General features: G+C 47.8%; 5 protein-coding genes across 5 annotated transcripts, besides 62 other annotated features; all 5 read right to left on the minus strand.

Annotated features, from left to right (window-relative positions):
• Tc00.1047053508865.2 (hypothetical protein, conserved) lies at positions 1-175 on the minus strand (the record flags this gene model as incomplete). Its single annotated transcript, XM_805326.1, has 1 exon — positions 1-175. A coding segment is annotated over one exon (175 nt), but the record flags the coding sequence as incomplete, so codon positions are not given.
• Positions 1-1,188: a sequence feature (heterozygous, non-Esmeraldo-like haplotype).
• Positions 364-412: a microsatellite.
• Positions 440-480: a microsatellite.
• Positions 679-742: a sequence feature (A-rich).
• Positions 761-819: a sequence feature (A-rich).
• Positions 1,088-1,120: a microsatellite.
• Positions 1,124-1,187: a sequence feature (T-rich).
• Positions 1,189-1,263: a sequence feature (areas merged during assembly that could not be assigned to a particular haplotype. This can correspond to areas where the two haplotypes were merged or to regions with more than two copies in the genome that were merged during assembly.).
• Positions 1,264-9,188: a sequence feature (heterozygous, non-Esmeraldo-like haplotype).
• Positions 1,362-1,389: a microsatellite.
• Positions 1,390-1,428: a sequence feature (A-rich).
• Positions 1,578-1,604: a microsatellite.
• Positions 1,619-1,642: a microsatellite.
• Positions 1,647-1,701: a microsatellite.
• Positions 1,800-1,904: a sequence feature (T-rich).
• Positions 1,905-1,931: a microsatellite.
• Positions 1,932-1,948: a sequence feature (T-rich).
• Tc00.1047053508865.4 (protein phosphatase 2C, putative) lies at positions 2,242-4,440 on the minus strand (the record flags this gene model as incomplete). Its single annotated transcript, XM_805325.1, has 1 exon — positions 2,242-4,440. The coding sequence occupies one exon, from the start codon at positions 4,438-4,440 to the stop codon at positions 2,242-2,244; it is 2,199 nt and encodes a 732-aa protein (XP_810418.1).
• Positions 4,471-4,496: a microsatellite.
• Positions 4,641-4,671: a sequence feature (AT_rich).
• Positions 5,560-5,621: a sequence feature (A-rich).
• Positions 5,871-5,897: a microsatellite.
• Positions 6,058-6,086: a microsatellite.
• Tc00.1047053508865.10 (glutathione synthetase, putative) lies at positions 6,375-7,982 on the minus strand (the record flags this gene model as incomplete). The annotated part of the gene is made up of 1 exon (XM_805322.1): positions 6,375-7,982. The coding sequence occupies one exon, from the start codon at positions 7,980-7,982 to the stop codon at positions 6,375-6,377; it is 1,608 nt and encodes a 535-aa protein (XP_810415.1).
• Positions 7,597-7,625: a microsatellite.
• Positions 8,061-8,083: a microsatellite.
• Positions 8,336-8,355: a microsatellite.
• Positions 8,519-8,570: a sequence feature (T-rich).
• Positions 8,640-8,727: a sequence feature (CT-rich).
• Positions 8,798-8,853: a microsatellite.
• Positions 9,010-9,037: a sequence feature (AT_rich).
• Tc00.1047053508865.20 (mitochondrial DNA polymerase I protein C, putative) lies at positions 9,094-13,977 on the minus strand (the record flags this gene model as incomplete). Its single annotated transcript, XM_805323.1, has 1 exon — positions 9,094-13,977. One exon carries the CDS (start codon positions 13,975-13,977, stop codon positions 9,094-9,096), a length of 4,884 nt encoding a protein of 1,627 aa, XP_810416.1.
• Positions 9,189-12,476: a sequence feature (areas not merged during assembly with more than two copies in the genome that could not be assigned to a particular haplotype).
• Positions 12,477-12,599: a sequence feature (haploid, non-Esmeraldo-like haplotype).
• Positions 12,600-21,593: a sequence feature (heterozygous, non-Esmeraldo-like haplotype).
• Positions 13,641-13,710: a microsatellite.
• Positions 13,893-13,912: a microsatellite.
• Positions 14,673-14,707: a sequence feature (CT-rich).
• Positions 14,708-14,732: a sequence feature (AT_rich).
• Positions 14,897-14,917: a sequence feature (AT_rich).
• Positions 15,027-15,069: a microsatellite.
• Positions 15,072-15,176: a sequence feature (A-rich).
• Positions 15,526-15,577: a sequence feature (A-rich).
• Positions 15,578-15,600: a microsatellite.
• On the minus strand, positions 15,774-18,521 carry Tc00.1047053508865.30 (immunodominant antigen, putative; the record flags this gene model as incomplete). The annotated part of the gene is made up of 1 exon (XM_805324.1): positions 15,774-18,521. One exon carries the CDS (start codon positions 18,519-18,521, stop codon positions 15,774-15,776), a length of 2,748 nt encoding a protein of 915 aa, XP_810417.1.
• Positions 18,601-18,636: a microsatellite.
• Positions 18,656-18,680: a microsatellite.
• Positions 18,686-18,716: a microsatellite.
• Positions 18,926-18,948: a microsatellite.
• Positions 18,948-18,967: a microsatellite.
• Positions 19,013-19,042: a microsatellite.
• Positions 19,078-19,098: a microsatellite.
• Positions 19,195-19,222: a sequence feature (AT_rich).
• Positions 19,294-19,329: a sequence feature (CT-rich).
• Positions 19,493-19,517: a microsatellite.
• Positions 19,594-19,628: a microsatellite.
• Positions 19,898-19,931: a sequence feature (AT_rich).
• Positions 20,148-20,178: a microsatellite.
• Positions 20,336-20,362: a microsatellite.
• Positions 20,506-20,529: a microsatellite.
• Positions 20,637-20,691: a microsatellite.
• Positions 20,802-20,838: a sequence feature (A-rich).
• Positions 21,025-21,050: a microsatellite.
• Positions 21,210-21,254: a microsatellite.
• Positions 21,271-21,315: a microsatellite.
• Positions 21,573-21,593: a microsatellite.

Consider the following 21,593-nt stretch of genomic DNA (forward strand, 5'->3'; position numbering starts at 1 on the left):
CCAACAGGCGGGACCAGCGGTGCTGCGAGGGGTCATCTCTGCTCGTACGGTAACGCACAAAAAACTGCAGCGAAAACTCGTTGATGCATCGCCTAAAGTACGGCGTGTCCCCGTATTCGTGGACAAACGGCGACTTGAGTGTAATCGTTGCAATTTCCTCCGTGGAAAGCATCATCGCCCCCCCCCCCTCCCCCTTCTCTCCTTTCCTCAGTCTTTTCTATACCAGCAGAGAAGACAAGAAAGAGAAGAATGGGGTGCAACGTCAACAGGGAGAAGACGCATCCAACAGAAACCCGCCGACACGACTTCCCCACCCCCAGACGGAAGACAACGTTCGAGAAGGACAACAGAAGCTCATGGCAGAAAGAAAGAAACAAACGGAAAAACAAAAAAAGAAAAGAACAAACAAACAGCGCCAGGAATAAAAAAGGAAAACGTTACACACACACACACACACACACACACACACACACACACGCAAAACAAAAAAACAAAACAAACTGCACCGCCCGTTTCCCATTCACCTGAAAAAAACAACAACAACAGGATCCGGGTAAAGAGCCAAAATTCATCCAACGCGTCCGTTCGTTTTTTTTTCCCTATATATTCCTCAATCGACCATGTTAACCTGACAGAAAGGGAGGGGGGTTTGGGGGAGGGGGAAATAATGGCAACAACAAAAACAACAACAAAAAAAAAAAGAAAAGAAAAAAAGAATATATAAAAAAAAAGAAAAAAAAAAGGACGCCAACGAGAACTGCAAAAACACACACACGCAAAGAAAAAAAGAAAGAAAGACAAAAACACACACAAACACAAGTCAACAATATGGCGTTTGTCGTTTTTTTTTTTTTTTGTTCTTCCTCTTTCCTTTTCCCTTTCACCCATTGCCCCACCCCTCTTCTATCCTTCTTACTCCTCCCCCCGCCCGCCTCTCACACTACACGCACGGAGACCCACAAAATAAGGGGTGAAATATTTCCAGAGGAGAGGACAACAACAACAACAAAAAAGAAAATACACCCACACAACTGTAATACACACAGGGATGTATGAGGATATATGAGCAAATAATACGGTGTCCAGTAAAAAAAAAAAAAAAAAACAAAAAAAGAAAGAACAGTTTTTTTTTTTTTCTTCTTTCCTTCTTTTTTTTTCTCGTTCTTTTCTTCTTTTTTTTTTTTTTTGATGACTTTCTTCTTTCCCCTTTCCCTCATTTTACACAAAAATTGATTTACATCACCCACTTAAACAGACAAACACACACACACAGGGAGAGAGAGAGAGACACGTGCCATCACGATGACTAGTAAGAAAGGTTTTTAGAACAAATTTCAGGCTGAGACGCATATATTTATTTCCATACATACTCACATACATACATACATAAAGAGAAAAGCAAAAAAAAAAAAGCAAAAAGAAAAAAGATGTATGCATAAGTCGTTTGTTGTTTATTTTTTTAACAGATATTTATTACATGGCCTCACGCTCGGTCACACTGCACTCAAAGTGGTGACACACAAACACACAAGAAAAAGATGACAAAAAGCAAGAAAAAAAAAGCAAAAAAACAAACAAACAACAACAACAACAACAACAACAACGCACAACTAAAGTAAAAATAAAATAAAATAAAATTAAAAAAGATTTATATACACGTACACTTACATACACTTATATACACTTATATATATATGTACAAAAGAGGAAAAATAAATGCCTTTTGTAGGGGGGAATTTGCTGGTTGTTTCGTCTCACCTCCATCCTACACGCCCACTACTCCCCCTTCCCCCCTCTCCTTTTTTTTTTTTTCCCCTCTCTTCCTCAGCCCACTTTCTCATTTTTTTTTTCTACATTTTTTTCCCCTTTTCTTGAAATTATTACTTTTTTTTTTTTTTTTTCCCTTTATTTATTTATTTATTTATTTATTTTTGTTGTTTTTGTTTCTCCTCTGCGTTTGCTTTCCCACTTCTTCCCCTCCACCCCAGTCATCCCATCGGTAGAACCAAAAACAGATCTCCACCGTACACAATAATGTTGGCGATGTCTCTAGCGGGTTCTGCAACGGTCTCCTACACACACGTACACATACACATACAAAAGAAAAACGGCAACAACAAAACAAAAAAGGAGAAAAGAAAAAGAGAAGAGTGATGCGAAGTGTGTGTCGTCCTGCCAATTTGCGTCTGTGCGTCTGGAGTCTCCCGCCCCATTCCTACAACCGTTGGCAGAGCCGGTCCATTACCAGATAGAGCGACCGCGGCCGTGCAGTGAGGAGACGGAGCCAAACGATGGGCGCCTCGTTCCTGATGTCCCACTGCTCGTGTGCAGACCCCCGTCAAGCATGGAGCTACCAAATGGGATGCCGCGACTTGGGCCAGTGAGTCGTGGTGACAATACTTGACTTGCCGGAGGTGAAGCGACCGCCCCCACTGGCTTGTCAAACCCAGCCACAACATCTGCTACATCATGGAAAAATAGCAACATCACGGAGACATTGTCCGTGCTCCCACGATCCACGGCAAACTCGGCAAGTTTCTGGCAACAGTTGTTAAGCGCACGCTTCGTAGCCTCCGGGGATGAACCCACATCTGGCGTGTAGCTTAAGAAGTCCCGAACAAATTGTGTGGCCTCCTCGTTTTCTACGACATCCCACAGACCATCACAGGCCATCAAAAGAAAATTACTAGAGTCTGTTAAGTTGATTTGTCGTACATCTGCCACATTTGACACCATCAGTTCCCGATTTGCAATAAACCTATTGCCGTTGAATTTAAATTCATAGTCTCCTAACGCCCGACTCACCGCAAGAATGCCACACACCCTACCAAACTGTACGAACCCACCACACTGAAGAATACGTGTGTGCTCCCGTTTTGTGGTGGGCTTATGGTCCTCACTCATGGGAATGGTTGTGTTGCCATCGTAAAGCACTGCCCTGGCATCTCCCAAACAGGCTACATACAACATGCGCCCATGAACAGCGGCGGCAATAAGAGTAGAACCGCCGCTGCTGTTGCAACTAACACTCGCTCCCCCGCCTGTACCTTTACCTAGAGCATGAAAAATGGCTCGATCTGCCTGTATAATAGATTCTACAAAAGCCAATGCATTGTTTTCACCAAGTGCCGAGTGGGCGACAAAATTATCCGGGACATGTCTTGACGCTAACTCGGCCACACGACGGCCGCAGTGACCGTCAAGAATACCAAGCAAAGACACAGACTGTCCCGCCGCCGTTGCTGCATTCAGGCGAACAAAGTGCTCATCTTCCATCGTTGGACGGTGTCCTTGAAGACTACCCACACCAACCGTAAGTTTTATGGGAGAGTTGAATGTCTTTCCGGTACTAGCCACTACACGAAAGTCATATTGAAGGATATTGCTTTTGGTACTGCTATCTTCGGGAGCACTACCCGATAATTTAGTACTATTCGCCACAGCGCCACTGCAGCGGGCCGAAGCAGCAGGTGGTTCTGACGCCAACCTTGGAGATGTGGATCTCTCTGGCAGAGACAATTGCTGCAGTTTTACAGACGCGAGTGCAAACGGTGTCGATACATCCTTACCCCACCGTGTACCTCCTTCATCCAATTGAGGGGGAAGCCTTGTGCCCACACCGTTGAGAATATGTGTTGTGGCAAATGGATCCACGCTTCCATGTGACCCCTTTTTCCCCTGGCGCGAGGAAAACGGGGTGTGCTCCAATACATTTTTGTGTTGGTCAAAAAGAACGGGGGGAGCAGGCGGGACCGGCGACAAACGTTGGCTACTGTTGCCGTTCAGGGCAAATTGTATTGGGCGTACACCCAATTTCGCGCCTCCGCTACCAGGCGGATGTGGCCGATGCAGCATGGTATCCCCGCCACTTCCAACTCCCCCACCTTGAATTGCCGGAACACGGGTTGATGGTGGTCCTGAAAATGCTTTTCGTGTGGCGCCGTTTGCGGTGCGGTCCACATTCGCTAGACTCGAACCACCGAGAACAGCCGCAACATCATCGCTTGAATTACGCTTCAAATCAATTTTTGACTGCACGCGTCGCCCTACGATAGAACGGCCGCCACTTCCACTATGCAGCGCCCCACCACCAGTGGAAATGGTAGGCTCCTCATGTCCAAAGATGTTATTGCTATTGCCATTGCCATTGCTGTTGTTTCTAGGACTTGATTCGCCCGTTTTGCCCTGTGCAACGCTCCCTAAAAAGAGCGAATTGGTGGTCTGGTAGGGCAATGCACCACCACGTTGCGAGCCGTACAGAAAAGGATTTCCACTGCTACATCGGGTGTTGTTGCGGAGTGGGACGGTCTTGGGAACAGTCGGAATGGAACCTTGCGAGGTCTCATGCCCTGTCCCCATATCACCCTTGCGCAAGGCAGGGTTTTTTGCCGTGCCTTTGGAAGAAGAAAGTGGTGGTTTTCTAACTGACATGAACATCATATACAGTCTTCCTCAGGAGACTAATGAAACCCACCGCCACCACCACCACCACCACCGCAGCGCGCGCCCACACGCACAGGCAAAAGCGAATATATATATATATATATTCTTTCTTAGCCTACTTCCTCCACCCTCCCCGCCTCCCAGTCAAACAATCCTAACAATCTTCCGATCCTCTTCCTATAATTTAATCTCTTTTGTTTTTTTATATTTTTTTTTATTTTTAAATTTCTTCTACCTTTGCTCCTCCTTGGGGTTGAACGTGCGTGTGTGTATATGCGTTCAGAATCAGAGAGAGGGACCAAAAGAGAAAGAGAACGTGAGTATGCGTGTGCATGTCGTGGCCATTTGCATCCCAAAATTTCATTCTTTACAAAAAAAAAGCAGAACAGGCGTTTTCGCCTCCTCCCATTCCCATTTCGCCCATCATGTATCTTACACACACTCACACGGGTGCGTCTCGCCACCAATTCAGCTGGCAAACACGGGAGAGGCCTTCTACCCCCAACAACCCCAGATGACGACAAGAACCGCCCATAACAAAATACAATTATGGGAATAAAGATTTATAGACGGGCAAACAAACAAACAAAAAAGGCTCCCCACATAAACCAACGCATGTTTTCAGGATTCAGCGTGTATAGAAGAAAAGTATCAAACTGCATCCCGCGACACATCATGTGGGCATCCACCGAGGAGAAATGAACACGCATACATAAGTGCACATATTCCCCAGGCCTTTACTTTTTCCTTTTTATTGCTTCGATCGCCGCTTTCCGCTCCTCCCGCGTCATGTGTCGTTGGCGTTGCTTCTCTGACGCCGTCCCTTCCCAAATTCTCTCTCAACTTTGGGCAGCACCTCCGTCCGCTTCGGGGCACCAATCACGCCGTGGAGCATCAATTCCCTGCGGAAGACAACCCCAAGTGCCACGAGGGCCACACACGAAAAGAACAAATCCCGCTTGTACATCTGAAACAGGTTGGCGACCCGTTTCTTAAAAGGCGTGGTGTTGTTTTTCGCAAACCGAGGCGGCATTCTCCTCTCGGTAGATGGTCTCCGCTTTCCCTGCTTCCAATGAGCCAATCCCGCCAGGCCAAGGGAAAAAGAATACACGATTTAAAAAAAAAAAAGGAAGAGAAAGAAAGAAAAAGAAGATAAAAATAATAAATAAATAAGAAAATATATGATGGTTGCCACCAAATCGCATCTGTGAGCGCGTCACACGTTTCCTCACTCCTCACTTGCCAATGAATTGTCTTCTCCCCTTTGTTATGATCAAAGAGAGTAAGGAGGAAACATGGGCAAATACGACACAGAGGGGTGTGGCATGTCAGTCTTCTCTGCGGTTATTTGCTTGCAGCATTTATTAATGAGTTCAGTCAACATGATATGAGAATCATCATTCGTTCGTGTTGGTGTTTGTGTCTGTGAGAGAGAGAGAGAAAGAGAGAAGAGAACCCGGCCTTAATGATCTTCGAGTGGGGTAACGCCGCAGCCGCTCATGAGAGGAGCCCATCTGCGGCTGACTGCCCAATCGTGCCTTCAGCATACAGCATGGCTTCATGTGTGTATGGTTGCTATTCAGCCTTCAAACAGCAAAGAACCCCCCCCCCCCCAAAAAAAAAGAAAAAAAAGAAAAAAAGAAGTTTTTATTTTTCGCATAAATCGGGGGAAAAATAACAAGTACATGAAAAAAAAATAATAATAAAAGAAACACGGCAAAACAAATTCGTGTAGTTCACTCCAGTGTACACCTGTGTTCTGGTGGGTCAGGGGAGAGCAGTCGCCCCTTGGGGTTAATCGTTGCGCCCATAAAAAAAAGAGTAGGAGGATGATGCTGCAGCGTGGCATGCATGGCGTTGCATCATCCTTATTGCCTCTTCCTTAATCCTCATGGGGATGATCGATCGTCTGATTTGTTTTCCGTTTTCGTTTAAACAAGCGCCAGTGAATCGAGGGCGGCGACACCCGCCATGACACCGCCATCATCCACGTCTGCAGGCTTTGAGCGCACCACGTAGCCGGCACAGGCGTTCTGCAGCAAACAACCACCCGCGTCGGAGAGAATCACGCCATAGATGCCGAGCTCGGAGCAAATGTTCTTCTCAAGCTGCACAACTTTTCCATTTACGAGGAAAGCGCCGGAACGCACAGGGAATTCGATGCGGGACATCAAAATATACTCCCGTCTGACTTTGTTGTACAGCAACGGGTCCGTAAGTTCTTTTTTTCGCAGCACTTCCTGCATGGCCTGACCGGCGATAAGATTACCTCCGCCCTCCAGCTGCGGTTTCAGCACATAACGTGCTGGATGTTGCAGTGCATCATCTATAACGCGCTGCACCGCATCCTCACCCACCTCCGCAGGGTTAAGAGAGTACTGTGGCACAAAGTGAGTCTGCAGCTGAAGTGCTCTTACTGCGTCACCACAAAACGCTATGGGTGTGAGAACATTACCCACATCACAGAAGAGTTGTTGTAATTTCTTAAAAGTAAGGAGATGGTATGGAATACTCGGACACTTGATGGCACTACTCTGCTCCACCGCAAGTCGTGTATCCCATGACGCCTTCGTCGGAAAGTCTGCCGGGACGTATGTGCTGCGAAAGTAAGCCACAGCAACAGGGTAACGTCCATCCACAATAGCCAGTGGTGGTCCGTTGGGCACAGGATGCAGCTTCATACTCACCTGCAGCTCCCTCAGTGTTCGCCGCAAAGAGGGGATTCCATGTGACTCAAGTAACTCAAATATCAACGCAAATTGATCGGCCGTGTTTCGCTCGTTTTCCTGAATAATGAAAAGTACGATGGGGTCTAATAACCGACAGTGTTGCTGCTCCTTTCCATAGGCGTCACGAAAAGCTTCAAAGTTCTGCTGGCTTGACCACGCTGCCACTGCCGCCGCAAGAGCTTCTGGAACAATCTTCCCTGCCGTGCTCCGCTCCAACACACCAGCGTTGTCAAGGTTGGGCATGGCTTCATTATTTTGGTGGTCATCGGCGGTGTTCTTGGCACTGCCACCACCCAATGCGCGTTGGTACATAGCAATCTGCCGGTGAAAATCGCTGACAAGCGGAGAGAGGCCGGCAAAGGAGGAGCTGATTGTATTGATCTCCACATTCTTCCACGCCGCCGCGTCCTCTTCCATCGTTTCCGCTACTGTTGATGCTGCTGCTGCTGCTGCACCGTCATGCATGTAGTCCGTGCGGAATATGCCAAGCATGAGGGGCTGATAGGGGGAGGTGCCAAGATATACATCCCTCAGTATGTTCACAAGCTTCCCCGTAAATTCCGTGTCACTGGCCGCCGTCTCACGCAGCGCATCTAACAGAAATTGAAAATTCCTTGCCGTGTTATTTACTGCCTCGTTCCACAGCAGCTGGCGACGGCAAAGCACATCAAATTCGCCACGGCGCATCGTCGTCGGCTGCAGCGTCACTGCAAGATGTGTGGTTGCATCCTCATGCCCTGCCATCTGTATTGTGAGTCCCAACATCATGCACTTCGCCACAAGTTGTTCAGCGTCCCCCAAGAGTTCCATGGTCGCCAATCTCTTTCCGTGTTTAGGTGAATGTGAGTGAGTATGTATTATTAACAGGAATTTATATATCTTTGCTTGTCTCTCTCTCTCTCTCTTTCTCTGCGTGTGTGTGTGTATGTGCTTTTATTAAAATATATGGATTTAAATATCTGATGCACTGCAATTATTCTGCTCTACAGACATACACAGAGGCAAAGTAAACAAAAATAAGATGAGAGTCATTTCAACACACACGTATACAAACAAGAAAGCGGTCATTGGCAAGACATAATCCTTTCGGTTTCTCTCCGTGTACTCCTTATTAATAATAATAATGATGATGATCATGTGTAAATGTGGCCGCATATAAAAATATAATAATAATAATAATAATGGTAGAGATGTGTTAGACATTTTGAGAGAAACACCGCAATCCCCCTCCCTCCCTCCAACGACAACAACAAATTGACAACAAATCGACAGTGTATTAGTCCCATGCATTCAATCACAACACATGCTTCCCCCTACTGCACCTACCCCCCTCCCCACAAACACACTCTTCTCCTTATTTTTATTTTTTATTTATTTACTTTTTTTTTTTGTTTGTTTGCACCCCACAACGTCATATTATCAATTCTATGGAAAACGGGAGGACCATCCTCCCCAGCCACCATCAAACTTTTCTTCTTCCTCTTCTCACTTCTTTTATTATAATCCTTTTTCCCACCATCCCCTCCTTTCTTTTCTCTCTCTCTCTCTCTCTTTTGGAGGGCTGGCCTCTCCAAAAGGACGAAAACAAATCACACGTCCCATGGACCCACCCATTGCACGCACAGATGCATGTATCTATGTATGTATGTATGTATGTATGTGTGTGTGTGTGTGTGTGTGTGGAGTCCTACACGCTTGGTATATACACAAAAATCCACAGGGAATATAGATGTACCTTCTTCCTGACTCCAATTCCCCTCTCTTTCTTTCCCTGTATATATATACCGGTGCACGACGCATACGTGTATCACGGTCAGCAAAATAACCACACATAACGAAAAAAAAATAATAATAATAATAAAAAACAACAACAACAAATAAACAAATCAAAAGAATACAGATGCAGATTCTACAAATTCATTCATTTTGAGAATTCTCCCAATGAAGGTCCAATATGAACATCCGCGTTAAATGGGACATCCAGCTTCACATCGGGCCAAAGGCTGCTCATCACCTTTGATGTGGAAGACATAATCTCCGATACATCATGCATAACCTCATCGGCGACAGATGAATGGGCATCAATCCACACACAGTCATGGACGGTGTTTACCAAAAACGCCCTTCCATCATAGTTCCGCTTCTCGTAGAAACGACGCACAATCTTGCCACACATGATCTGCACAATCTCTCCCGCTAGTCCCTGTACTGGGTAATTCTTCAGTCGTGGAATGCTCTTCTTGTCCTTTGCAAAATCAAACTTACTGCCTGTAGGTACAACAAAGTAATGCAGAGGCTCCGTTAGCAGAATCATGCGCCGCATGGCGGGTGACCATGTTGCAGCATCCAATGTACGCAGTCGTAGTAGCCGATCCGCACCCGCCTCAACGCAGTCCATAACCAGGCGGTAGTAACGACTCAGATCCTTGTAGTGTTGCTCCTCTGCCGATATGAGTCGTTCCACCTCATGTTCCGTCAATCCGGTAGTGGTGGCAATGGTGGCAATGCCCGCACCGTACTGTCGCTGAAAGGAGAATGTTTTGGCCTGTTGTCGAAGCTGAATGTAGTGTGGGTCCCTCTCTTGCTTTGCCTTTCGCACAACATTCTCATATGGTTCTTTTGTCATGAGTGAAACACGCAAACAATGAAAATCCACCTTGTCGTGTAGTTCCTGCAGCATACGAGTGTCACGACTAAGTGCCGCCAGCACCACCACTTCCAACTGACTGTAATCCGCCTCAATCATCCGTCCCTCACGTCTACCAAATCGGGAGACGATAAGTCGCCGTAAATCCTCTTCTCTCGGGATGTTTTGTAGGTTTGGGGACTGTGAAGACAAACGACCGGTTGCGGTGACTGTGTGGCACAACTCCCCATGGACACGGTCTTTGCACTCCGGCAGCACCGCGCGGAACAAGGCACCTTCCTCAAAGAGTTGCATCTTCTTCTCCGTGAAACGAAGTTGCTGCAGCGCCTTGAAGAAGGAAAGGTCAATCTGCTTGTCGGATGAAAGGAGAACGGTGATGCGTTCGATGGCGTCAGCCCCAGATGAGGCGTTGCGACCACGCAGGGAACGATGCAAAAGCGGATGAAGTTCTTCTGGGGTCACAATCCACAGCAGCCCACGTGTGGAAGCCCGTTCTTGCCCGTGAAGCCCACGAAGTTCGGCCCCCAATGAAAGTGGAAGCGGATGCGTATTGCGGAATGGGTCTCGGCTAGTGCCTAAAAGCGACGCACAGTGAGACACCAACGCCTTCAATGCCCCGTCGAATCCACCCACGGAGACAAACTCCCGTGCGAGGGCCTCCCAATTCCCTCGGGCAGACAGGCCCGCATTTTCAGCTACGTCCACGAGACCCAAGAAGTCGCTCTCAAAACTATCCGCGCCCTGTGGTGGCGGTGGCAATGCTCGCTGCAGATCACAAAAACATACACGCTCAAGAGGAGATTCATCCGCGCCATTTGGCCCCAAAACCGTCTCGGCAATTGTCTGCACAATACCAGTATCGACCAAAGAGGAAAGTTTGTCGTGGGTGCAGTTTGTAAGAATGAGCAGATTGCGAAGATCATAACTCTTCTTGCCGTGTTTTTTGAAGGATTGAAGCGCACGCAGTGGCCTATATTTGGCAATCTTTTCTTTCAACTGCATCACGGTGAGCATTTCTGGTTCGTCAGTTACTGGCACAACATCATCAATGGCAACGCTGTACTTCAGTTCATCGTTGGGTTCAGTGCTAGGGCAATGTAAAAAAAACATCTCAAGGAAGTTACCAGGACGTACTTTACACGTAACCACCACCACAGCAGTGCAATGAAGTAGATTCTCTAAAGTATTACGTGTCGTGTACCCTTCAATCGCCTCCAATGCAGTCTTGACTTTACTCTCTTTGATGGTGATCTTGCCCCGCCGGGACCCACTATTGCTACCGGGTCCCTTGGGTGCTAAGAGGCTTTCAGGTTGCGTGTATGCTACTGGAATAGGCGTCCCTGTCACACGGCAGACGGCATGAGGAAAAAGTGCCGTTACGGGTGTTTTTGCAGTCTCAACTGGCACGTACCTGGCGCCCAAATGGCGACAAAGCGCCCCACCGTAGATGATTGTGCTAATGTCTTGCGGGGAGCGGAAATTTATCCTTTTCCGCACCTCATCGTCCATACCTCTGGTGAACTCCATAATTTTATCATTCACGAGCTTTTCCAACTTCTCATGTGACGTTTTTAAGTGATGGGAAAATTTAGTCACTTCCTCTTGCGAAGATATTTGTAACCCACGAAGTTCCATTTCTGTTGCGGCTAAGAGGCCATCCATACGGTGTAAAACGGAGATCAACTGACGTGTGCTCACGGCAATATCAAGTTGCTTCTCAAAAATAATTTTGAGCTTCTCCAGTGAATCCAGTTTGCCCTGTCCCATGTGGTATTGCAGGAGGGTGCGTTCCATGGTTGCCAGGTTGTCGTGATTAAACCCCTTCAAGAGATACTGTGCGTATTGGGCACACCAAATACGACCTCCATTATGAAGAAATTGCTGCAGCCTCCTGCTCCCACGCAAAAACAGCAGCGCCCGCTTCACGTCCCACGCAACAATGATGGCGTTCGAGGCGAGGGGCTGATCCTTCCGTGTCGTATCGCGGCTGGTCGGAAGTTCTTCAGGAATACAATTCTCGGGCTCGACAAACGCCTTCACATCACCGTTTGCCATCATTTTCGCCGCAATTTTCTTCACCGGCGGTGGAGTTTTGGCTTCGTTATCGAGAGAGCGCCATAACTGCCCATGAAACTCCAGAATACCATTTCGAGCAGAAAAGGGATTATCAGCACGACGTGCTGCCATTACATTCGCGGAATTCACCTCTATAAAGAAACAACTGCAGTCACGCAGCTTGGTTCGCCACGCCTTCTCCAGCGTCAGACGTTCATTGTTGTTGAATATGGCTTTGATATGCTCCTCCAGGCGACGGTTCACCCTTCCAGGGGCCACAGCCCCGCCACCTGCTCCCGGTGTGCCATTCCCGGCTGCTAAGTTGCGTGAAGCTTGCCCAAATGCCGCCTCCAAAAAGGTGGGCATAATTTCACAGGTAACAGAGCGTCTATGTAGTGGTGTAAAGCTCCGTGCTGCCCGTGGCACCCGAAGTGAGCCGTCTTCCGTCTGCATCAGTCCCATCCATGTGTAGCGCGAAAAGAGATCCAGCGCCTGAATAAGTGTCGTTGTTAGCGTCGGTCGGTTCGGTCGTCGAAGCCCAAGTTGGTTCTCTATATCCTGAAGAAGAATTGAAACCTTTTGTTTACCCTTCCGCATGAGTGGGAATTGCGCAAACGACTCCGCCGCAGTGCCGGAGCCAATGATATAAATGACACTCTTCTCCCCAAGAAGTAGCGGCTCCACAAATTCACCTGTTAAAAGGTCCTGCATGGGCGGCACAACGCTTCCTGCTCCGGATGCACTCACCAGAGGGGCAGAAACAAAAACAAGCATCCAAGACTCTTTCTTCCGCAATATACCGTTACTAGACCCGCGCGATGATGATGATGATGAAACACCACGCTTACCAGGCTTCTGCAGCGCCGTTGCTGCTGCTGCTAGCTGCGCATGAAGTAGTTGCTTGTTGAGTAGTGGCTGACCAGACTGTGCCCGAAATTGAAAGGCAGCTATCAAAATCTCCATGGGCGAGGAAGATCCCGGTGAATGGATAAAATTTCGCCAGTCCTCTGCATACGCGTTCAGTACAGCGCTAGTGAGCAGTTCCGTATTTATGTTCTCATCTCGTTTAGCCTTGCACAGTGTTTCCCTGAGTTTGCAGTAGGAGATGAAGATGTGGTCTGGTTCCTCAAACGCCTTTTCTCTCCCTGCCTCTGAGACAACCGCGCGACCGGTTAAATTGTACAGCACGGCATTTTCCAACAGCACCGCGTTGGCGGATGATAACGTTGGCACAAAAAGCAGCACCCATGAGGCGCAAAATTGACGCACCCACGGCACATAGACAGACCGCACCTCATCCAACCGACACTGTAGCGTCGTCCCGGAGGCAATGTCTTCAAACGCAAGTGAAAAGTTGACGTCTCGCTTCGTGGAAAAAGTTACCGCAATAGCCCGAAATGCCTTCCCAGGCTGCTGCATGAGCGTTGCAAGGCGAAGGTTTAGAGGGGACTCAATGTCGAGGAGAGAGCCAATTTCAGCAGCGGCAACATTCCCACCCTCGTGTTTCGCGGACGTAAGCGATGCGGAAACATCATGAGGGATATAGTTGTTGTTTTGGACAAAGGCCGCAGTTGAAGCCCCCTTCCGCAACGTGGCAGCGGCCGCATTAGTCGTCGTATTCGTGGTGGCGTTGGTGGTCTTAGTGGTGTTAGTTCCCGTTCTCATTCTCAATGATGACACGGCATCTTCTCCCTCCTTCGTCGTCACCGGCACCCTCCGCTGTGTCATCATCACTGATTTGCCCGTTGGTATTGCCGAGGACTTCAGCTGCTGCTGCTGTTGTTGTTTTTCTTCGTGCTGCTTCTGCTGCTGCCGTGTGGCGGCGGTCCCTGCTGCAGATGAGGCCGCGCGTGAAGACTTGGGTCGGCTGCGTCGCCGTGTTATCATCGAGGCAAACCTACGACATTCCCGGAGCACACTGCCCTCCACCGCAAGCGACAAACACCGCCGAGCTCTCCGCTCCATCTGCAGCTCGTTTCTATCATCACGGCACTTCAACCCGGTGCCGTGGGTCGTCATGGTGGTGGTGGTGGTGGTGTGACGCGCCCCCACTCCCTGCAGCAGCAGCAGCAACTGCGTGCACTGGCGCAAGGTACGCTGCATCTAACGAGGCAAAAGTAAAATAAATGAGCGAAGAAACCAACACCAGAGGGGGGGAACAACAACAACAAAAACACACACACACACAAAAAAAGGGATCCTAACCCCCTTTTCAAACTTGAGCAAACCGAGCTAAAGAACACCTTCAGGGGATGGAGGAGGAACAGAAAGGGCTACGCGTGTTTGTGTGTAATGTGTGACGATCCCCTGGCTAAATAAGTGAGTGGATGTGTGATGCTTCCAGAGAGACCGTTTGCCCCCTTCCCACAGAAAAACGTGAAAAGACAAATTAAGAAGGAAATAATGAGAAAAAAGAGCGATATGACGGGGCAGCAGCAGAAGCAACACACAAACACACACACAAATGAGGACACGCGTCTCTCACGCACGGCCTTTATTGGTTTTTTCTTATGTTACTTTGGGTCTTGGCTGCACCCCTCCCTCCCCTGTCCTTCTCCGCCTGATACTATTCTAATTTCCGTTTCCTTGTTGCGTCTTCTTCCTACAGGACCCACACATCCCCTTTTGATCACCGCTGTTCTTCATGGAGGGGGATCACAGAAAGAGAGAAGAGAGAGAAAAAGTAGAAAAAGTCAAATAATAATAATAATAAAGAATTGATTCAATGAAATACCAATTATTCCTTTGAAGCAGTCACCGTCACTGTACACCACATTCCACGCACATTCCCCATTCGATCCCTCTCTTTCCCTTTTTCCCTCTCTCTCTCTCTATATATATAAATATAAATATAAATACCTGCGTGTGTCTTCCTATGCATGTATAACCGCATGCAAGGCTGTGTGTAGTTGTCAAATAGACTCTCCCCCATCCGTACAAATAAATATCAAAACTTAACATTATCTTCCTCTTCTTTCCGACTTCTCCTAATACAATTCCTCCTTTTGATGCGAGTATTACCTTTTTTTTTTTTTATTTTATTCTTTCTTCCTTTTAAGGATAATAATAATAACAATCGTATGTGTATTATTCTACTTTCTCGTCGGGTGATTGGGGGGGCAGGGGCGGGGGGCAAACGGATACAAAATAACCACACACACACACGAATACTTACATACATACACTTACATACACGTAAAATTAAAACGAAAACAAAAACAAGGTGGTAATAAAAAATAAATTAGAATAAAGAAAACAAAGAAGGCAAAAAAAAAGTGAGAGAGAGAGAGAGAACAAAAACACTTCTAAACGTGGATGAGGGGGAGATGGAAAAAAAAGGAAAAAACGGCCGGAGACATGTCGCAGAGAATCATAAACTTCCTGCCTCACTCTCCCTCATACGAATCATGCATTTATCGATCCTTCCATCCCCTCCCGCCGCCTCCGCCAGCTGCTGTCGCCGTTTCGCTTACGGATGGATTGTTCCCCCCCCCCCCCCCCCCCTTAACCCCCAGCAAACCATGCCTCATGCACGCGACCAATGACGTGCTACATCAACAATGTGGAAGGATCCCTGCGTGAATGGGGCCCGAAGAAAAGCATCACGTGAAGTGTGAGTAGCCTGTGCCACAACGGCACGGAGTAAGCCAGAAAAACAAACACACACACAAAAACAAAACAAAAAAAACATAATACCAAAGACAATAATAATAATAATAATAATAAAATGGTCGATTCCGCCATGTAGCATCGTTCCCCAGTAATTTCTGGTCGCACACAAAACCCCTCCTTCGTATCCGCACTTTTCTTTCTACCGTAACTAAACGCCCATTACATTTCTCTCTTTCTTTTTCCTTCCTTAATAATCAACAGCTGTATTCGTTGAGTTCTTTTTATTATCATGATTGCAGAAGCTTTTCCAGGTTCTTCAGGCATTGCAAGAATGACCTGCTCGTTGTCTCCGACCTTGCCTGTCGCTCAAAGGCTCGCATGGCGGTGGTGAGTTTCGAGCCGAGTGCGCCGTTCTGAGCAAGTTGATCGCGCTCGGAGAGAATATCAATGGCGACGCCAACAACCACCTCCTTCTCAGCCTCCGTCGCCGCGGCCTCTATGAGTTGCAACAGAACTGAACACCACACGTCATTCGGCGCCTCTACATTTTCAATAAGTTCCGAGTAGGCGCTTTCGTTTTCCCTTGTAAGTATGCTGAGGAACCGCAGGAGGAGAGAGGGCTGCTGAGCCATCAAGATGTATTCCAGTCCCTGACGGTATTGCTGCTCTCGCACCATCGATAACGCGGTTGCAAGAATTGTCTCGGGCGCAGACCTTCTTCCTTGAAAGGAGCTCGTGGCGTGAAGAGAAGAATCTGGCATTGTTGCCTTCTGCTTCGCAACGGACTCTCGCAATGTGCACAGCTCTTCCCGCATACGACGCATTTCATCCAACACCCCACTAGACATTATGGAATTCAACTCTTTCTGCAATGAGGCATTTTCCTTCACGAGAGAAGTGAGGGAGCCGTTGATGCTACCAAGCACCTCGGCAAGCTCGCGCTTCACCAGATTCTCCACCGTTTGCGTCAATTGAGCCGTAAACTGTGTAGTGCTTTCCTTCAACGCTTCATCGAGGCGGCTCTTGATGATGTTCTTTTGTGTTTGCCGAAGCCGGTTCCCTATGGCGTGCCGCACCTCATGGTCGAGATGCAACATGATGGCCTCGTTCACACCACGCTTCACCCCCTTCGTGATGTTGCGAGAGAGGGAATCCGCAATGAGAACAAGAGTGTACGTCTCAAACACGGATGAGTTCGCGGAGCTTGTGTCTTTCGGCTGTGTTTGCGGTGTTGGACGACTCTGCTGCAGCTCTGTCATCTGTGCCTCTAAACCCAGATTCAGAAGTTGTTCATGGTCTCTTCGAATGGTGTCAGGGAGCAACTTCAGAACCTGAGACGTGTTGGTTATGACGGACTCCAGCCGCTCCAGCGACTGATGAACCTCGCCCTCCGACTGGTATACTGCCGCCGCCAACACGCCATCCGTTGGCGCCTGCGGGAGAGAGGCGTTGTGAAGCGCCGGGCGTGTCGCATTTATCGCCACGGAGCTCGTGTCACATGCCGCGGGGGCCTTTTCTTCTCCTGTTGGTTTCGCCGCGGCTGTGGGAGACGAGGCCGCGCTGGCACCACTATTAGCTGCCACCAATCCAGCCGTCACAGGTCGGCCATTGTGCCCATATGGACTTGTTCGCTGCGGGGCGGTGGCCGTGGACATCACCGCCGTAGACCTCGTCGTGGCCGGTGCTCCAGTGCTGACGACGCTCCTTTGGGTGACATTAATCCCCAACTGATTCACTAGATTAGCAATGATCTTGCTCCCCACGTGCGGCTCAGCGGATCGCGCCGCGGCAGGAGGCGCGGCTGCCTTCGCTGGCGCTGAAACAGGGGGTGATGCAGGGGATGCAGCAGCGGCAGAAGTCGTATTGGTATGACTGCTACTCGCCGCGTCAGTGCCCGAGGACACACACCCCGGTTTCGCCGTCGCAACTACCGATGGTTTTTGGCCTGGCTGCTGTTCTTCCCTGCGGGAGGACCGGAGATGGAAGATCGTCAATCGATTCGACATGTCAGCCAGGACGCAGCTACCGTCGGCTGTACGATTGAAGCAAAAGCCGTTACGCTGTACCTGACAAGGCATCATGTAGTGTGTGCAGGTAAAGTTATGAGGGGAATGCATGTTCACCAGCGCCAGCTGCTTCCTGTCGTCAAACACGGCAAACGTTTCTCGTGAGCTTTCCATCGCGACAATAGATCCATCAATGACAAACTTGCGCAACAAGTTTGGTTCTGCTACACCCGTAAGGAGCCACTGGTACACCCCCTTTGTAGATGCGGCCACGAGAACACTGACATTTTCCTCAACGGTTGCGTCAAGGAGATGCAATGCCTTCACTGGCTCACCCTCGCAACACGCCCATGATGGAGTGCTGCGGTTTCGTAATGTGCATGCCGCTACCATTGTTGGTTCCGTGGTAAAGGTGAACCATCCGCCAGAGCCAACGGAGCATAAACTGTTCTCACTAACCGGTTGATTCAGGGTTCGCAGGGTTGTGCAATTCCGCTGTAGTGTTGCCTCCAGTGATTCCACGTCAAAGCGCTCAATGAGGGAGGAGCTGTCAAGAATTGCCGCCTGCGTTTCGTAAAGGACAAGCAGATCAGGCCGCTGACTCTCGGCGTTAATAAAGAAAGAAAAGCATGGAATTGTGACAGGATCCTGAAGCTTAAAGTACACCTTCACTGTGAGGCGGGCTGCGAGATCCGGCTTGCCGTTGCTCGCCTCCGTTTCATCCGTCACAACCCACACGAAGAACTCCCCCTTCCCAGCCGATGCTGCGACGTTGCTGCGGTAATTCACAAACTTCACCGCATGAATGGGTTTTGAGTGTGCCCGCACGGTGCCCTTCAAAAGGTTCGAGCGCTTCACCACACGCAGCACGTGACGCCGCTTCATGGTGTAGGCGAGATAAAACTGCGAGTCCGCCAGCACACGTTGCGCCTCAGGCACCTCGTTAAATGTCGCGGCGTCCACAGACCACACGCGGCCCTCATTGTTGCTCGCCTTCGCATGATTGAACAAATCCACCGTCACGGTCATGTCCGCGCCTTGCGTTGTTATTTCCGCACTTCCTTTTTTTTTTTTTGTGTGTGTGTCGCTTTCTCCTCCCTCCCCAACACTTTTTTTTTTTTTTCTTCTTCTTCTTCTTCTTCTTTGCCTATTCAAAGAACAAATAATTTAATTTAATTTAATTTAGTTAATTATTTCTTCTTTTTTTTTTTTTTTCTTTTTCTTCCCGCTCGATGTGTGTTGTTTCGTCACGACGCACCCACACAAAACGGCGAGTACTTCCCCCCTTTCCCCCCTCCCCAAATGACTACTGTAAAAATAACACGCCGCAAATTGACACCACCGGAGCCAACGAAAGAAGAAACCCCCCCCCAAAAAAAACAACAACAACAAAAAAAAAACAGAAATGCCAGGGAATAACTCCATACATGTGAACACACACACACACACACACACAGAGAGAGAGAGAGAGAGAGCGGCAGAAACGCTCTCATGCATTCATAAACACACAAAAAGCCAAAAAAAACAAAACAAAAAAAAAACAAAAACAACGACATCAACAACAACAGGGAAACGCCCGGCGAAGCAACAACAACAACAACAACAAGAAGAAGTTTCCTACAATTTCCCCCATTATTCCTTCCAACATTTTCTTTCTTTCCCCCAATCCCCTCTCTTCCACCTCCACCACCTTCCCCTCCTGTATATTTAAATAAATAAATATATATATTGCTCGGACGCCTTGTCTTATGGCCGCAGTTGTATACCATGTGTGCACAGATTAACTGAATATGAAATGAATCCTCTCCCCCTCCCTACTCCTCGTTCTCTCCCTCTCGTTATATATGTGTGCATGTGCATGTACGCATGCATGCACATGCAACATCACTGCGAGGCAATGTCATGTACACAACCGTACTGCGTGTCCCCCCTCCGCCCCTTCTCTCTCTCTTTTCTCCGCAAAAATAAATAAAAGGGTGGAAACACGTGCACACACACACAAAAAAAAAAAAAAAAAAAAGGAAACAGGACAAATCTGCTGCCTCCCATCCTCCCAGCAACGTTCAAAATGTACGAATGGCTTCCCTACACACACACACACAGAGAGAGAGAGAGAGACTGAGAGAGAGAAGGAGAATGCAAAAAAACAACAAAAAAAAAAACAAAAACAGGGGATGAGAGGCGTCAGGAGCTCTAACGGGGTATAGACAAATACCTAACAAATATTTGTACATGCATGCGTACATATGTACGATTCGCAATAGCAGCATCAGCAATAATAACAAGCAAGAATTCTATTAGGATGTAATTTGCCCTCAGGCAGACACACACAACACACACACGCCTTCATTCATTCGTTGAATTTCTCCCCTCCTATCCCTCCCTTACAAAAACAAACAAAAACGTTTTTTTTTAATTTTTTTGTTTTATTTATTTTTTCCCCTGTTCCCATCACTTCTTTTTCTTCTTGTGTTTATATATATATATAAACATGCCGCAATAAATATTCTTTTCATTCATTCATTCATTTCCTTCCCTTTTATTATGTAAATGTATATTTATATATTACGGGAAGAAAGAAAATAGGGAAGGTGGTAAACTATCAAATGTGCAATTAAAAACAACAAAAACAACAAAAAAAGAGGGTTGTGTGCCGTGGTGGTGGTGGTGGTGGTCATGGTGGTGGCATTGCATCACACCACACTCGGAATCCAACAGCAAAAAGAAAAGAAAACACAATACGCGCCCTCCCCCTCCCTTCCACCCCTTTTTCTCTCCCGACACCTCATTTGTTCGTAACAGCACGCATGCGTCTATACATATATATGTGTATATGTGTGTGTATAGATAGATAGATAGATAGATAGATATATTTTACATGCTGTTTATTCTGATTCCCCGTCGTTTGTGGTTTAATCCTCCTTTTCCCCGTCTTTCCGCGTGGCAGCTGCGCCATTTCTTCCCTTTTTCCCCTCCTCCTCATTCCTCCAGTCATCACCGCCACCACTCACTTACACTCACACACACACACACACACTCTCTCTCTCTCGTCGTTGCCCCTTCACTCCACAGCCCGCCTCGTCCCAGATAAGTTGGACAACACAACCATAACTCAGAGAGGGAGCGGGAGGGGGAGGGAGGGAGACAACAACAACAAAACAAACAAACAACAAAAAAACAATAACAAAAGGAGCGACAAATATCTGCGACTGTGAGGTGGGGACGAGAAATAGACAGAGACCGCAAGACACTCAAATACACATTTTTTTTTTCTTTTTTTTGTATACATCACACATTCATCGAGCCAACAAAAAGAAAAAAAGAAAAGAAAAGAAAGAAAAACAAAGACAACATGACACACAGTCATAAACGCATATAAACACACAAATATGTATTTACGTTGCCAACATGTATGAATGTACATGAGGATCGAAAATATAAGGGGAATTCTGCGAGAGAAGGTGGGAGATCGTGAGAACAGTGAAGAGTGGGGCGCTGCCTGCAATCATACATGTGCCATCGTTGCCCCTCCATATATATATATATATACAAATATATGGAGGAAGATGGAGGAGATAAGTCATTTCACTTCATTACTGCGCCCCCCGCCTGGTCCCCACTTCTCCTTTCCCACCCCCTTCTTTGCATGTATTGGAAATGTGACGACGACAGGGGTGGGGGCGGAAGGAGAAGTGGGGAGAATAAAAGGGAAGAGGCGTATGCGTGTGTGCATGTGCATTTGTGTGTGTGTGTGTGTGTGTGAAGGGGAAAGAAAAGTAAAACAAAAACAAAAACAAAAAGAAGAAACAAAAGGAAAATCAAATTACAATCATCACATCAATAAACACCAACACCAACACCAACAAACAAAAAAAAAAAAAAAGAGCTTCGTGACTGGCGGGGGGAAAGGGGGCACCGCGCATAAATGAAAAGGCAAGGGCGTTGAGGTAACAATATGTGTGTGTGTGCACAAGGGGCGCACAGGCTACAGCTGCATGAACCAAACCATGCATGCACGCACATGTACACATGTCGACCGTAAAATGCGTCCCGACACACGCGTCAATGCCACTCCAATCGCCCCCCCCCCCCCCCCCCCCC

Source organism: Trypanosoma cruzi, genomic scaffold, assembly GCF_000209065.1.
Source record: "Trypanosoma cruzi strain CL Brener 1047053517081 genomic scaffold, whole genome shotgun sequence".
NCBI classification, from domain to species: domain Eukaryota; phylum Euglenozoa; class Kinetoplastea; order Trypanosomatida; family Trypanosomatidae; genus Trypanosoma; species Trypanosoma cruzi.